Raw genomic sequence first — 14599 nt, forward strand, 5'->3', positions numbered from 1 at the left:
TTCAGAAGAATGCTCTGTGGAAGTGATTTGATGCTTCCACACCTGCAAGGGGAAAAAGGAAGTGTCTCTTCTCTGATGACAGAGCAAAAATTGCTTCAAAGGGCAGAGGCTCTCCCCTTTTAAGACACTTAAGGTTGACCATCAGAAAACCAGAACCCTTTTGATGACAAAAGAGCAGGCATCAGTGACTCAAGCACAAAATGTTTCTTGAGCTGTGGGAACACTTTTGTCTCCTGGCAAAAAAAAGATGTGTGTGCACATAAAAAAAAGACTGACTGGTGTCACAAATCCAGGGAGCAAAACAGAAATTCAAGAGAAAGCCAGGGGCAGACCCACTGATATTGCAGCCACCAACCCCCTGCTCATCCGAGCGTGGAGGCACTCAGCCACCAAGGCAGAGGTCCTCATTTCCACCCCAGCCCAGTGCCTCTGGCCGCTCTGGGGACTGAAGCTGAGGACCAGCAAATGACCAGGGCTCCTCCAGAGTGGCTGAGGATTTCAGTAGTGCCTTTACTTCTTGTTTAGGGGTGGTTTGGGGCAGGAACTGTGTGATGTGCCCAGTGCCAGCTCAGCGCTGGTGACCCACACCAGCATGGCTCACACCTCTGCACAGCCCTGCTGCACTGACAACAGGTGTAAAATCAGCCCCTTTGGCTCCTGTTACAAACTTTGCATCTCATTCAGGTCAGAACTGGAGGGTGTTTGCCTGTCTCTCTCGATGGGAGGTGTTGGGGACGAATGAACAATAAATCAAACTCTTCTCCCCACCAGAAAGGCAGATGTGGATCGTAGGCAGAGCACAGCTTTTGTACAAGCAACAGTGGCAGCAGCCTGTGTGACTCAGCCAGCACAAGCCCACAAAGCCTGCAAATAAAGCTGGAGTCAGATGCAAAATGCACAGATTCCTTGGTCCTGGTGGCACCAGGGTTTGTGCTGTCAGCCCACCCAGCCCTGGATCACAGCTGGTTGACAGATAAGAAAAACCCATCTGGAAAGGAAGCTGGGAAAGATGGACTGGATTTAGGTGACAGGACTGATCACAGTAGAAGGCACCAGAATGGCTCCTATAAATACCACAGAGAGGAAGAAGGCCCTTGAGGCTAACCCAGACTTGCAGGTCTTTTGAGCCATTATCATAGAATCACAGAACGGCAGCGTGGTTTGGGTTGGAAGGGACATTAATGATCATGTAATCCCAATCGTCTAGTTCCATCCCTTCACCGTGGACAGGGACACCTTCCACTAGATCAGGTTGCTCATAGCCTCATCCAGCCTGCTCTTGAATATTTCCAGTGGTGGGGCACCACAGCTTCTCTGGACAATCTGTTCCAAGTGCTTCATCAGCCTCACAGTAAAGAATTCCTTCCTAATACCCAATCTAAACTCTCTGACACCTTAAAGCCATTCCCCCTTCTTGTATCACTACATGCCTTTGCCAAAAGTTCCCTTCCAGCTCTCCTGAGCCCCTTTTAGGTGCTGTAAGGTGTCCCTGGAGCCTTCTCTTCCCCAGGCTGAGCAGGCTCTCTCAGCCTGTCTTCACAGGAGAGATGCTCCAGCCCTCTGACCATCTTTGTGGAACTTCTCTGGAACAGTCTTTCCTGCTCTGAGGAGCCCAGAGCTGATGCAGCACTGCAGGTGGGGTGTCACCAGAGCACAGCAGAGGGGCAGAATCCCCTACCTCACCCTGCTGCCCCCACTGCTTTTGATGCAACTCAGGACAGGTTTGGCTTTCTGGGCAGCAAGTGCACATGGCTGGGCCAGGTTGAGCTTCTTGTCAGCCAACACACCCAGGTCCTTCTCCTTAGGGCTGCTCACAATCCATTCTCTGCTGGGGAAATCCCCAGTCAGGAAGGAGGAAAGCTGGCTGTGAGTGCTGCCATTGCAAATGCTTTGCAAGTGCAGGCTATTTTACTTTCCAAAATGCAAACTTTCCAATTTCCCTTGAAGATTCTTCATATTAATGTTGTTTTAAAAACTAAGTATGTCTTGACTTCTAATCTAGTTTCTCAGGGTGTTCTTTTTAAAGAAGAGACAGGAGCTGCTTTTTTTTAATTGTTTTTAAAGTTTTAAGCCTTTTAAAAATGCATAAAGCCTTTTTTTTCTCCTTTTTTCCCCACTTTCTCAGTGCTTCACAGGGTGTTAGAAGAAGGCCAAATTCCCAAGTTGCCCACATTTTCATATGAAAAACAGCTACAACTTTCCATTGAGCTTTTAAGAAGGAAGTGTAAACATGTCAACTGTGTTTATGTGGGAGTACAGATAATTAAATATAACCTACATTTCCTGCATTATAGATATATAAGTGCCTTTATGAGAACAGTCTAGACCTAAGGCAGCTGATCAGAAGGAACAGACCCAGGAAAACGTGAGCATGGCTGTAGCACAAGCTTCTTCCTGGCAAAAAGGGACAGTGACCACCCCATGGCAGTGGCAGGGAAACAGACTCTACCCACCTCCATGACATTCACCCCTCTTGCCCTCCAAACCAGGCTGCTCCATGCAAACTACCCAGTGGGGGCAGGTCCAGGCTCCTCAGCTAGGAATCACAAGGAGAAGTGCTCCTGGTCCCAGGCCAGCTATTTAACAGCACAGGCAAAAGCTTTGCAAGGCAGCCTTGAGTAAGGACATCACCACCGTGTCCAGCAAGGGATGGAGTATCCTGGGACATCCCTTCCAACCCAACTGCCAAGAGAAGCAGCACCCCCGGCCCTGTTGTCCCAGCTTCTGTGACCTTGGAAGGGCAAGCAAGGACTGGAGTTCTGCCCAGTGATCCAGGGCCTGGAAGGGATCTCCCTGCCAGCTCAAGCCCCTGCAGCATGGCTCCTCTGCTCCCTGCCTGCTTCTCCTCTCCCTTCCCCAGCCAGACAGCATTGCAGTTTCTGCCAGCACGCAAGAAAATGACCTGTGATTTATCACACAATCAGTGATTTTGTTGGCTTTTTTATTTTGGACATAGAAGCACGTTATACTGCTCTCCCACACTGAAATACAGGGGTAGCAAATCTGCCTGCCTGGGACTGTCTGTCTTTTTAGCCTCATAAAAAGCCTGGAAAATGAAAGCAGGAACAAAATCGTCAGTTTGTTGCTTTTTTTTTTGTTCCCCTCTCTCCCTTACAAGCAGGAAGGAATTCTTAGCTATTTTGCAGAGCCAAATCCTGCACCTTCCGGTTATTAAACTGGTGCCAGAGCTACAGCCAGAGTCACTCACTTCAAACACACAAAATGCCTCCAGCTGGGAGCTGCTGTGGACGAGTCCCTCAAGTCCCGGTCACAGACACAGCCCGAGCACAGTCCCTTTCTGCAAGTGAGAATTGGCTGCTGCATTAACAATGACCTCTCTGCTTCCCCCTCTCCTAGCTGCTCTCCATTCTTCCCAGAGAAGCAGGTGGTAATGCTGCTTATTTCTATTAGAAAGTATTAAGCCCTGCTCCCTTGTAATGCTGGGAGCCAAGCCCTTAGCTAAGAAATGTTTCTGTGCTCCTTGTCAGTACCTTGCAGGATAAATTACTTTTGTGTCTGATGAAAACAGGGCCCTTAGCAAATTATATCATCAGAGAGCAGTTAATAACACAGAATAAAAAGAGTTATCTTTGTACATGGAATGGGAAAACACAGAAGTGAAGGATGAGTTTTCCTCAGTTATTTGAAAGGGTTTAATTAAACAGTAAGCAAATAAACAAAAATACCTAAGGCAAGGTAGAAAGCACAGAGTGTGATGGTCTTGCAGAGCTCTGGGGTTGGTACCAGTGGAGGGGGGAAGAAGGCCTGGGGCATCACATCCCCATCCCCCCAGTCCAGGCAGGCATTCCCACCACACTTCCACGTGGAGCCCCAGGTGGCCACAACAGAAAAATGTGGCCTTGTTCCCTGTACCTGTGAGGGGACGCTGCAATAGGGCTGGTTAGCTTTAGGTCAACATTGCTGCTGGATTGTTTCTCATCTCCAGCGAGTGTTCCTCACTGAAAGAATGACTGAGGTGATCCAATTTCTTGCAGTCTAAGTTGTTATATGAAGTGAGTGATGACTTTAGTAAAAGCTGCAAGCATCTGAGCCATCAAATAATAATTTTTGACATCCCATTCCCAGTCTCCAAAGTTTCCCTTCAGAAAGCTCATATCTGGGGGAATCACTAAATCCCATCTCAATTTTACAAGTCCTCCTTGTGCTGAGGCTAATTAATGGACATCTTAAATGTCTAACCAGCTAGTACAAATCATTTTAAACAGCTTTTGCAATAACACTTCCATCAGACTCCTGCAGCCCTGCCTTTGCCTGCTGACACGTTGGTGTTCCATCCATCACAGGGCAGCCAGGTTTTACAGGCTGACCCCGAGGAGATCCTGGGCAGCACTAAACCATCTCTGCCCTGCCACGAGCCTCTCCCGACCTCACAGGACTGCACGCCTCCCGTCGCTGTCAGCCACTTGCTGGCTGCTGCCTCACCTTGATGCCTTCAGTTTTAGCTTTCATATTTTCCAGGTTCTGTACTGCACTAGTACATAACTCTGAACTTCATATGAAGTGTTAGCAAGTTCTCTTCACAGTTTAGTTAGACAAAACAATCCTATTCTAGCCTGAGAAGCAAGGACACCATTTCAGCTTCAGGCCCAAAAAGTGTAAACACCAGCCAAGTGAGGAGAGCAATCTGGGAGAATGGAACTTCACACCCTCAAGCTGTAACTGGACAATTAACCCCAATATCTAAATGGACCAAAACTTATAAAAGTGTGAAAACTCAGCATCCATGTTGGGTGGAGCCATGGCCAGGCTCCTGCACTGCCCAAGGCGTATCCTTTGAAGGTCTTTTAATAAACACCTACTTTATCCCTTTAACACTGCCTAGCCTCTGTTTTAGGTAGCCTCGCAAGGCATCGACCTCCGGGCTGGGGCTGGCTGCTGCAACACACCCAGCCTCAGCCAGCACCTGCAGATTAAGGGCAGTGCTAAGGGACTACTCTGATATTCGTTAACAGAATGTGATAGTTTTGATGGGAGGAAAAGAAAAACTGACAGCTTGTCCTGCTTATGGACAGGCTCAGGCTTGCCCATGGCTGGGGCTGTAACACATCACAGATGCAAAGTTAGATTTTCTTTTTTTCCTGTTTTCTCTGAGCTGCAGCACAAGGTAACACTGAGGGAGACCAAGCCACTCTTGCAGCCTGGTGAGAAGCAACTTCTTCATGCTTGGGCAGGAAAAATTCAATGCAACACATGCTGTGAATGATAAAAGCTCCCCCTGTTGTGTGCCACAGCTGGGGGATGGGCCAGCACCCACAGCTGTCTACCCAGGCTGTCACAAGATGGAGAGCATCAATTTGCATTTGTATGTGTAAATATGGGCTGTTTTCCCTCGCATGCTGCCTTTCCCTCTCCTCTGTAGTTTGGCAGGGCCATTTCCCATACCCAGCCCCACACACAACCATACACGCATGCATGGAAGAGCTCTTTTCAGGGACTTGCAGCTGTAGACATGCAACGGGAAGAGAGGGACTGTGGAAAGATGACCAGGGTAAAAAAGATAACAGTGTGGAAGTTGCTGCAGAAAATCCAGCTGCTGCTCCCTGGATGGAGCACGCTCAGCATACCCCACCTTCCACACACAACACAGCACAGTCGAAGGGGGGCTAAAGGGAGGGTGGAGTGGAGACACCACAGCCAGGCTCCATTGAAACCCTTGCAGAGGAGGGAACTCAGTGGTACTTTCCAGCTGATAAGCCCCTGAAAACAGCAGCTGAAAACCAAGGGAGATAAAGGAAGATGTCCTGCTGTTGAATCAGCAACCGTGGTGAAATTGCTCTCCTTGGACTGGCACATGTCCCCATCACACGGGTCCCAGCTTTTCTGGGGTGTTGGCAGAGCAATCAAAGGGTTTGAGTCAATCTCCCTTTTTCACGTGACAGGGACTTACACACAGCCCACACTCCTCTCAAGGGGTTTTTCTGCCCTTCAGGGACTCCTGGTTCTCCAAAGGGCCATCCAATTTCTGTAGTGTGCATTTACCAAAGGACAAAAACTTACCAAAAAACAGCCCCTGACTTTATGCATCAGGTCCTATGAAGCAACTCCTAAACAGAAAAAAATTGAAGTTTGGTCCAATTGCAGACAAAATGTGGTACCTGAGACCAGGAAGTTGTTGGGTCTAAGTTCACCCAGCTGTGTATTTCTGCCCAGGGCCACCCTGGACCCTCATACTGGGACCTACTTGGGGCGGGAAGGGGCCACCAGAAGTGCTGATCTGACCTGACTTCAGCCAGCACTCTCAGGCCTCCTTTCCAGTCCATCACCATGGACCAGAAAGGCCACATCACCATTAAGTCCCAGACTTAAGGTCAAGTTGACTTACTGTCCCTCAGGCACAACAATCCTGTCTGTTTCAATGTGGGGTCCCAGCTCCTGGTGAGCACTTGCTGTGATATCCTTGCCTGGCCAGCTCCTGCCTACCAGCTCCTTGGAGAGCAGCAAGGAAACCACCCAGTGGAGATAAATCTGGCACTGCTGCATGGGACTGGTCACAAATTCTCATGCAGAAAATAAATTGTTTCATTCAAAACCAAATTTCCTGCCTGTGTGACTCTTAATGAAATTCCCTCCTGGGAAAGCATTAAGAGGAGTTGAGATGCTGTCATTGAAGGGTAAGAACAAGACTCACAAATCCCTTTTGAAACACTGTTTCTTTTCAGAGTATTAATATTAAATGTCAATATAAGCACAAAGCTTCTGATTTTATCTAAACAGCATTCCACTTAACATGAAACAAACATGTGGGGAGAAGAACACCAAAATCCTTTTGTACTTGTCACTCACTCAGGTTTCCCACCTCTGACCCTTAGAGGTGGAAATGCTGTTTTGGACACAGTTGAGCCTTGCATGGTGCCAGTGTGACTGTCCCAGCCTACGGGTGTGTAACCCTGTCCCTCACTAGAGGCAAACACAACTGGTCAGCACTGAAATCACGTCTTGCCCATGTCCAGTTGGGGGCTGAAGCCTCGGGGGGAAGGATTCAAGTTGTCTTCTCTGGTGCAAGCACAGACCAAACACAGCCAGCCCTCACAGCAATGTCCTGTAAGTGGTCACAGGCGCATCACTAATGGAAGCAACCTCTGCGGTGGCTGCTCAGGCTGTGAGCCAAGGCCCCAAGCGTGCAGAACCATAAAGCTCTGGCTACTGCTCTTTGACTCCCAAAATTCAGACTTCTTCTCAGGACCATCGGCTGTGTTAGATAAAGAAGTCATCTTCCTTGTCCTACTACCTCTGGGCAGCCCACTCCCACCTGAGCTGGCTCAAGTCATGAGTTTAGTTCTTTGCTCCTCAGTCCCCTCGTGCTGGAAGAGGATCAGCTCCCAGGAGAAGCTGTAGGGTTAGTGCGCTCCACGAACATGAAGGGAAAGGGCACCCATGGCAGGTTGCACAGTGAAAGGTCGGGTAACAAGAGATGAAGGATGCTGTCCCACTTGGCCCCTCCTCAGAGAGTTTAGCATTATCATCCTTCACTCTGCACGGGCTCTCTTTGCAGCTGAAAGATCCAGAGAAAAGTCACCCACTTAGGTGGCCAGAAAGCAAAGAGGAGCTCCTCCCTCAGCTAAAAACATTCAGCTCATGAGCCTGCTCTGCAATAATCAGTGTTGCAGTACTTTTGGCAATCTCTTTCTCGGTGATATCACTCCTTGCATTTTGTCATCTCCTACCTGCATGAAATACTGAAACACAAGAAAATTAGTGCTCACAGCAAGCAGGCACATCAGCATTTCAGACCAACTTTTCCCTCATCAGGGTGGCAACAGTCACTTTGCAATGAAAACAAAGCTCCTTTCTTCAAGCTCATAATGCCCATCTGTACACCAAGTCCTTGTAAGCAGGTTTGCCTCAGCTGACAGCACATGATGGATCCCAGTCTGATCAGCAGGGCTACACACCAAATGCACAGTGCCTTGGAGCACATGCCTTCCATGCTTCAGCTGAGGAACTGGAAATTTGGGAACTGGTTGTGCCAAGTGTGCCCAACCAGCCTGCTTTGGCTCTCAGCCAGAGACACCTGGGCTGGTGCAGAGGGGATGGCAAAGAGCAGCCTGGGCACAGGGATCAGGGGCAATCCAAGAGAGGGAACACGAGGTGTCTCTTGGGTTTCCAGGCTCCAGCTGATGGCAATACCTATGGCTTAGTGACACAGTTGGCCACCACTGAAAGGAACCAAGTGATTCTTTTTTCCTTTTGCACTATTTAGAGGTCTTTATATCAAAGACCTGACTTGCTCCACATATTGGCTTGGTTTTGAGCTCAATGGAGATGAAAATGCACAAGAGTAGGAGAAAACAGCATTTGTGGACAGAGGTGCATCCACCTGCAGTCACCAGGGTTTGCTTCAGCAGCACAGACTTTTCCCCCTTTTCACACTCACATCACTTTGTCAACACCAAATATGCAGTTTGAGAAAGTTTGAGAAAAGAGCTACTAGGTTTTGCTTGGAAAACATGGCACAGTGTAAGATTTTGCTGCAGGCATCACTGTTGTCCAAAAGCTGCCCAGGCATTCATCTCATTTGGACGCAATCCAAAGGGCCAGACCCCTAGAGAAGCCTCCAAGTGACCAGGAAGCTCTAGTCACACATCACTGCCCCATACCTCTCAGATAGAAGCCAAATTCCACAGGGAAGGAGAACTTTTACTTTGATAGTTCATTCAAATGACATTGTGAAAGCCAGAGGGTGAAGGGAAGCTTCATGCTGACATTACAGAGGACAAACCACAAGCTCCTGTATGATGTGTTTTACACCACCAAGGGCCAGAAGAGCACTACAGGGTAATGAGAAACTCCGGATAGATGAGTCTGCGAGCAACCAGGCAAGAACAGGCATCCAACACAGTAACACTTGTGTTCTCTGCCACCAGCTCCCAAGCTCTCTTAGTAAAAGCCAACTTAGCTAAAATATGTTCTTGTATTACAGTTGTGGTTCACAGTTGTGGTTTCTTCCTCCTAACAAAACTGCAAGGAAAGAGACTATTTAGTCACACAAGACTGCTTGTCAGTAAAGAAAATACAAATTTACTTTTATTATAACCATAAAGAGGCATATATTTAACAATTAGCTGTACATTCAGCACTCAGGTATATCTGTGTCAAATAAACTCAATTCTCTTACTGCTAAAAAAAGAACACTTCTCAGCAATGCACAACCTGTGCTTATTAGGATGTTTATTGTCTCTGTATTGCAGTTATCTTGACAGACAAGCCTCAGGATACAGAATAAAGCTTTACTCTTGGACCAAAATAGGAGGCAACATTTTTATTTAAAAAAATTAAAAACAGCAAGTTTCTAGTCAGATAATATAAAGCATCTTAAATTAATCTTTTGAAACTATTTACACTATTTGTAAACGTAAATATCTGAAACTGTACATGTTTAAACAAATGTTCATTTAGCAAACAGGCTGTATAAACTGATTGCTCTTCTAATCCTTCCACCAGCTGTCCTAGAGCTGTCTGGGTACTCTAAGAGAGAAAAGATCCCAAGCACAAGAGTGACTACTGCCATGGTTTACCCTTCACAACTCTTCTGTACAATGTCTGCATTAAGTTAGTCATAACTCTGTACAGTAACCATGCAGTCCTTCTGAAAAATCTTATAAAAAACAAATATACATATATTACAATGCACTGGACATTATTTTACAGACTGTATTTCTACATAAGTAAAGGGAGAGGGCAAGTTCTTCTCTTTGTTAGTTCCTTTACTTAATTTTTAAGGAGTCATGTAAGGTCCTATTAGTACCATTTATGTATTTCAGCACCACTGCTGTAACACTTCTTGTGGTAGCTTTCAATCCTACCATCTTATACTCTAGTCTTGTTATTTATATCAGGAAAATTATTAAATCAAAATATCACCAATGTGCAAGAAATGTCTTCATATTCAAAAGTACAGAATAGGCTTTAGAAATAAGTTAAAAATCTGTCACATAACCTACTACATTTTCATTTTACAGTGCTGCACAATGAAGATTTACACACTGAGAGACACTGAAGTGTTCATTCCATTAAGGGCCAGGCATTTAGCATCCAGCTTTCCACACTAATGTCCAATTAATGCTCACTCAACAGCGTGCACTGTTTACCAGTTACCAAGTACTTATCCTCTCTTATCCTATCCCTGTACTTATCCTCTCTTTACAATGCAGATTTGACAGCCTTGCACATCAGTTTCAGACATCCCCACACCCCCTGATTAGCACTTTCTCCACGGCACAAGGGCTGTGCAAGCTCCAGACCCAGCTCCCACTTTAAACAATGTGACAACACCATCTGATCTTGAGAAAGGCAAAAAAACCATCTCTGCCCTAAAATTAGATAGCTGAAAACCTCAATGCTAAGCACTGCTGCAAAGTATCTGAAAACATGCAGTTCGCTCAGAAACAACAGAAATTATGTTGCACTGCTTTCCATTGCAAATCCAAGGATCTGAGACTCTTCACATGGAGAAAGGCTAGACTATGACACTTCAAGTCAGGCCTCACAGCTCCCAACCACAAGAGTATAAGAAAGACAGCCCATCCAGCATTTCAAGAAACACTTCACATGTGGGAAATAAAGTTTTCCCAAGCAAGAACCTCTGAGTTACTTTCAAGCATGTGGCGGATTACCAGGATTTTCAGAGAAGTTAAAGAAAAACTCAGAAAAACTGAGCATGCCTGCTTAAGTCAAATTGTCATACCGATATGGTCATCTCCCAAGTCTCACAAGTATCTACTGCTGCGCTCAGTTGACTCCCTGCACTGTATTTCCAGCATCTCTTTGAAAGTGCGACTTTCCATTGCATATATCAACTCATTAAGGGAAAGCAAGAACGGTTTTGACATTAAAAAAACAAACAAAAAAGGTTTTCAATTTTGAAAATATCTGAAAAAGGCAGTAATTGAGCTTCCATAAGAGTCATCAGCAAACGGGTTTTTGTTTCATTTTCTTCTGCCCACTGCTCAAGCCAATGAACAGGAAGACCTTTACCAAATCAACAAACCTGTTCATTTTGGTTTTTTTCCTTTAAACAGCAGCCTGTATAGTTTTGATGCAGACTGGACTGCACACGGATTCTTTGTTTACTTCAAGCAAATGTGTCTGCATTCCCTTCACTCCCTGGCATTTGGCTGAAGCTTATTCCAAGCAGCCTCATTGTTGGGCTACTTGGACATCGACAACAGTAAGTTCACCTGAAAGACAAAATCAAAGCCTACGTTAGACAGAGAAGCCAAGTTGCAGAACTGATGTGTCATATTTTAACCTTTAAACAGGATTCCTAGGAAGCACATTAATCAGAAGACAGTTACAAAACAACAGCCAAAATTTCCAGTCAAATGCCTACTCACAGGCTTTTTAAAATGCAACTGATGACCATGCTGACCACTCATTTCAGCAGTCACAAACCACTGTATAAACTTCCTAAGATAACTTCATGAATTGTCAAGAAATTCCAAAAAACAGGCACATTGGCAAAAAATGTTACCATTCACCTCAAATATCTGAAACACACTTGGAATCCTTCACAGTACTTGTTTCCCATAGATTACAATACGGTTTCCCACACACTTCAGTTTGTAGGGTGAGTCTAAGGTTCATCAGATAAACAGTTAGAGGAAGCCATCTCCTCCAGGATAACCTCACCTCCTTATGGTGCATCACTCCCACTCCAGGACAGTGCTCCAGGACAGTTATCACACATGCCTGTGGCCACACGCACTGCAGGCAACATCCTCTAATCCATAAACTAGATTTCAATCATCCTGTGATAATCGAGATTCTACCTACATTCCCTAGACTACCAAGGTCAAAGTGACATTTTTAAAAGCCTACTTTTTTTTTTGTTGGTTTCTGACAGAGAATCCTAATAGAGGGAATTCTTAACCCAAATTATATCTGAGATTACAGACCATGTAGGGTTACACTTCCATAAACACCTGCACATTTTCTCACTACAATTCACTTTAAATGCACTCTAGTAATTCATTCTTGTGCTTCATAAATGTAAAAGCTGCTGCTTTTGTATTTGTCAAAAGAAAGACTGCCTTCAAATGCAGTTTTTTTAGGGCATATTCACTGGCTTTGATACCTTTCCAAGAAGACAATGCCAGGAAATGGCAAGACTCTGCTACAATGCTGTACAACTCAATCCCCAGCAACATCAATCATCACCTTGGTTTAAGAAAATCCATTAGACATTCATTAAAATAACCCAACCAAACAAAGTCCCCTCCTAGCTGAGAGTCTTAAGATCAGATAAAGCCCAAAGTTTAATCATCCAGGATTAAGGGGGATAAGAAATAAATAATGATACTGAACACTGGAAATACAAAAAATGAAAAAAATCAATGTTTATAAAAGCCAGTCACATGAAGGAGCAACTAATAAAACAGGGAGCTTCAATATATACCTGTTCCATTGAAGGACAAGCTATGATCTGGAGGTCTTCATTACTAAATTCTTCCTTTAACAGAGCATGGAGTTTCTGGAACATTTGCTGAATGTTATTCTTTTAGAGGAAAGAAGAAAAAAATCAATATTAAAAAACACAACACCCATCTTAAACCAGAACAAGCACAATGTACATGGAACAGCTACTGAAGCGACCAGGTAGGGAGAAGTAGCCAAGCTTCAAGAACTTTTTTCTAAATCAAGCCCCAAAACAGCTACAGGAATCCACATTAGTTATGAGATAAAAACTTCAGTTAGATGTGCTAAAGGGAAAGACTGAGTCCTAAGGACTTAACCTGGAAGCTTAGAACTCAAGCTTGGCTCTCCTGGTTGTTTACAGCAGGTTTTCCACTGAACTGTATCACCATCTCTGCCTCTGGAGCTTTTGCCCATGCATAACTGACCAAAATCGACTGGTTGGTGTGGGACAGAGTTAGTTTTCCTTATGGCAGCTCATTTGGGGCCAGGTGGAAGATGTACACAATACAGAGCAGCAGTCGCTTCCCTATAATATCCATGTGTTGTGTAGTACAAGTGAGAGCAGTACAGCTGTTTGGATTTGGCTTTTTTAAGCTAAAGATACCAACATGAAACATCTACAGGAAAACATGGCAGCAATACTCACTCTGACTGGCTTAAACAGAATTAATTCTGTATCTTTATTGGACAAGTATAAGGACATGCTTCGTAAAGTTGATGGCAACTTTGTTTTTATTGTCTTGTAAGTGGAAGAGACCAGATCGTTGATCTTTGCTGAAAGTAAAAGAAAATATGTTTAACAGGCTAAAATGGAGTTCTGCTTGCTGAAACCTATACTCCAGAAAATCACCTCCACTCTCCTGGGGCAGATCATTACCAGAGGTTTGAGTGGAAGGGAGAGAGGGGGTACAGGGCTGTGCAGTGTCAAACCCATCACAGGACCACAGCCTGCCAGACACTGCTTCCTTTCCCTGCAGAAATTGTACCCATTCCATTTCTGAAAGCTACCACATCCTCCTGAGGCTTCCGAAATCACAGCACTCCAATAGCAACTAAGTTCTACATAGGCTCCCTCCCAGAAAACTTAACTGGAAAAGCAATTGCTGAAAAACAGTGCTCTTCTGCAAAGAGAACAGAATCACAAATCCTCCTTACTGGTTATAAGCCATGTCTGTGAGAGGAAAGGCTGCACAGAAATCTGATATTGAATTAACCAGACAGGAAAGCTCTGTCAGACAAGATCTTCTTTCTTTATTGCTAGGAATTTTAATGATTTTACAAGATCACTGCCTAAAGGCCAGGGGAAAAGTAATTTTTGTAATTTTGTAAATTTTTTTAAGTACTGAAATTAAAATCTTGTGTGGGTTTTTACCCCCCTCAACTTTTGCCACATCTAAATTTTCTGCCTAGTCCCACTTCCCAGACAAATGACTCCAGGAAACAGCAGAAGCTCTGCTTTGATCTGCTTGTATACACATAATTATCTCCAAACAAACACTAAAAAAACTCCTGAAGAAGCGGGAGATATTAGGTAGAACCTCAAGTTAGCCCTTGAGAGCGTCTGACCCATGGAGCAGCACTGAATTATGTATGAACATAGCTGGCTTTGCATCTTAAGAATATGATGCAACAGAAGGTTCCAGTGTATGATTTAGAAAAATCAGAGTTTTTCATCCAGAAGCACAACTTTGTAAAGTGAAGAGCAAAACAACCAAGGAGCATCTAAAACTGCTTCAAATGTTCCTATGAAGTGCTCACATTTGAATTTTTAAAAAAGAGGGAAACAATCCCAGATTCCCTTTTTTGCATGGTGACAGGAAAACTGAAAACAAAGTAAATAACAAATGTACAGACAATAAGGGCTTCAATGAGGATTCATTCTTTCCTACAAAAGTAAAACCTTTATCATAACGCAATTAATTAATTCCTTAAGCACATTCTGTATGCAGTTGCAGAAATGCTGTTTATGTGCAAGAACAATCACAGCTTGAGAAATACTCAAGGCATTCATCTATTGCACCAATTAAACACATATTCTGAAGTTTGTCAGGTTTTTAGAGCTGGCTTAAGACATTTCAAATAGCACACAGGCTCAAATGGAAGCCAGGATTTGCAAGAAAAAAGCAGATAGTTCTTATATGTAGAATTTTTCAAAATCAATCAC

At 44.6% G+C, this 14599-nt stretch overlaps 1 protein-coding gene across 1 annotated transcript in view; it reads right to left on the minus strand.

Moving 5' to 3' along the window:
• Positions 1-5253: 5253 nt before the first annotated feature.
• The window catches only part of COG3 (component of oligomeric golgi complex 3), a 32338-nt gene continuing 22992 nt past the window's right edge, over positions 5254-14599 (minus strand). The window contains exons 21-23 of the mRNA XM_038137834.1: positions 13082-13209; positions 12416-12514; positions 5254-11198 (exon numbers count right to left, since the gene is read on the minus strand). Coding sequence (XP_037993762.1) covers positions 11169-11198; positions 12416-12514; positions 13082-13209 — 257 coding nt within the window. The 3' untranslated portion in view covers positions 5254-11168. The remainder of the gene's footprint in view (positions 11199-12415; positions 12515-13081; positions 13210-14599) is intronic.

Source organism: Motacilla alba, chromosome 1 (assembly GCF_015832195.1).
Source record: "Motacilla alba alba isolate MOTALB_02 chromosome 1, Motacilla_alba_V1.0_pri, whole genome shotgun sequence".
Taxonomy (NCBI): Eukaryota; Metazoa; Chordata; class Aves; order Passeriformes; family Motacillidae; genus Motacilla; species Motacilla alba.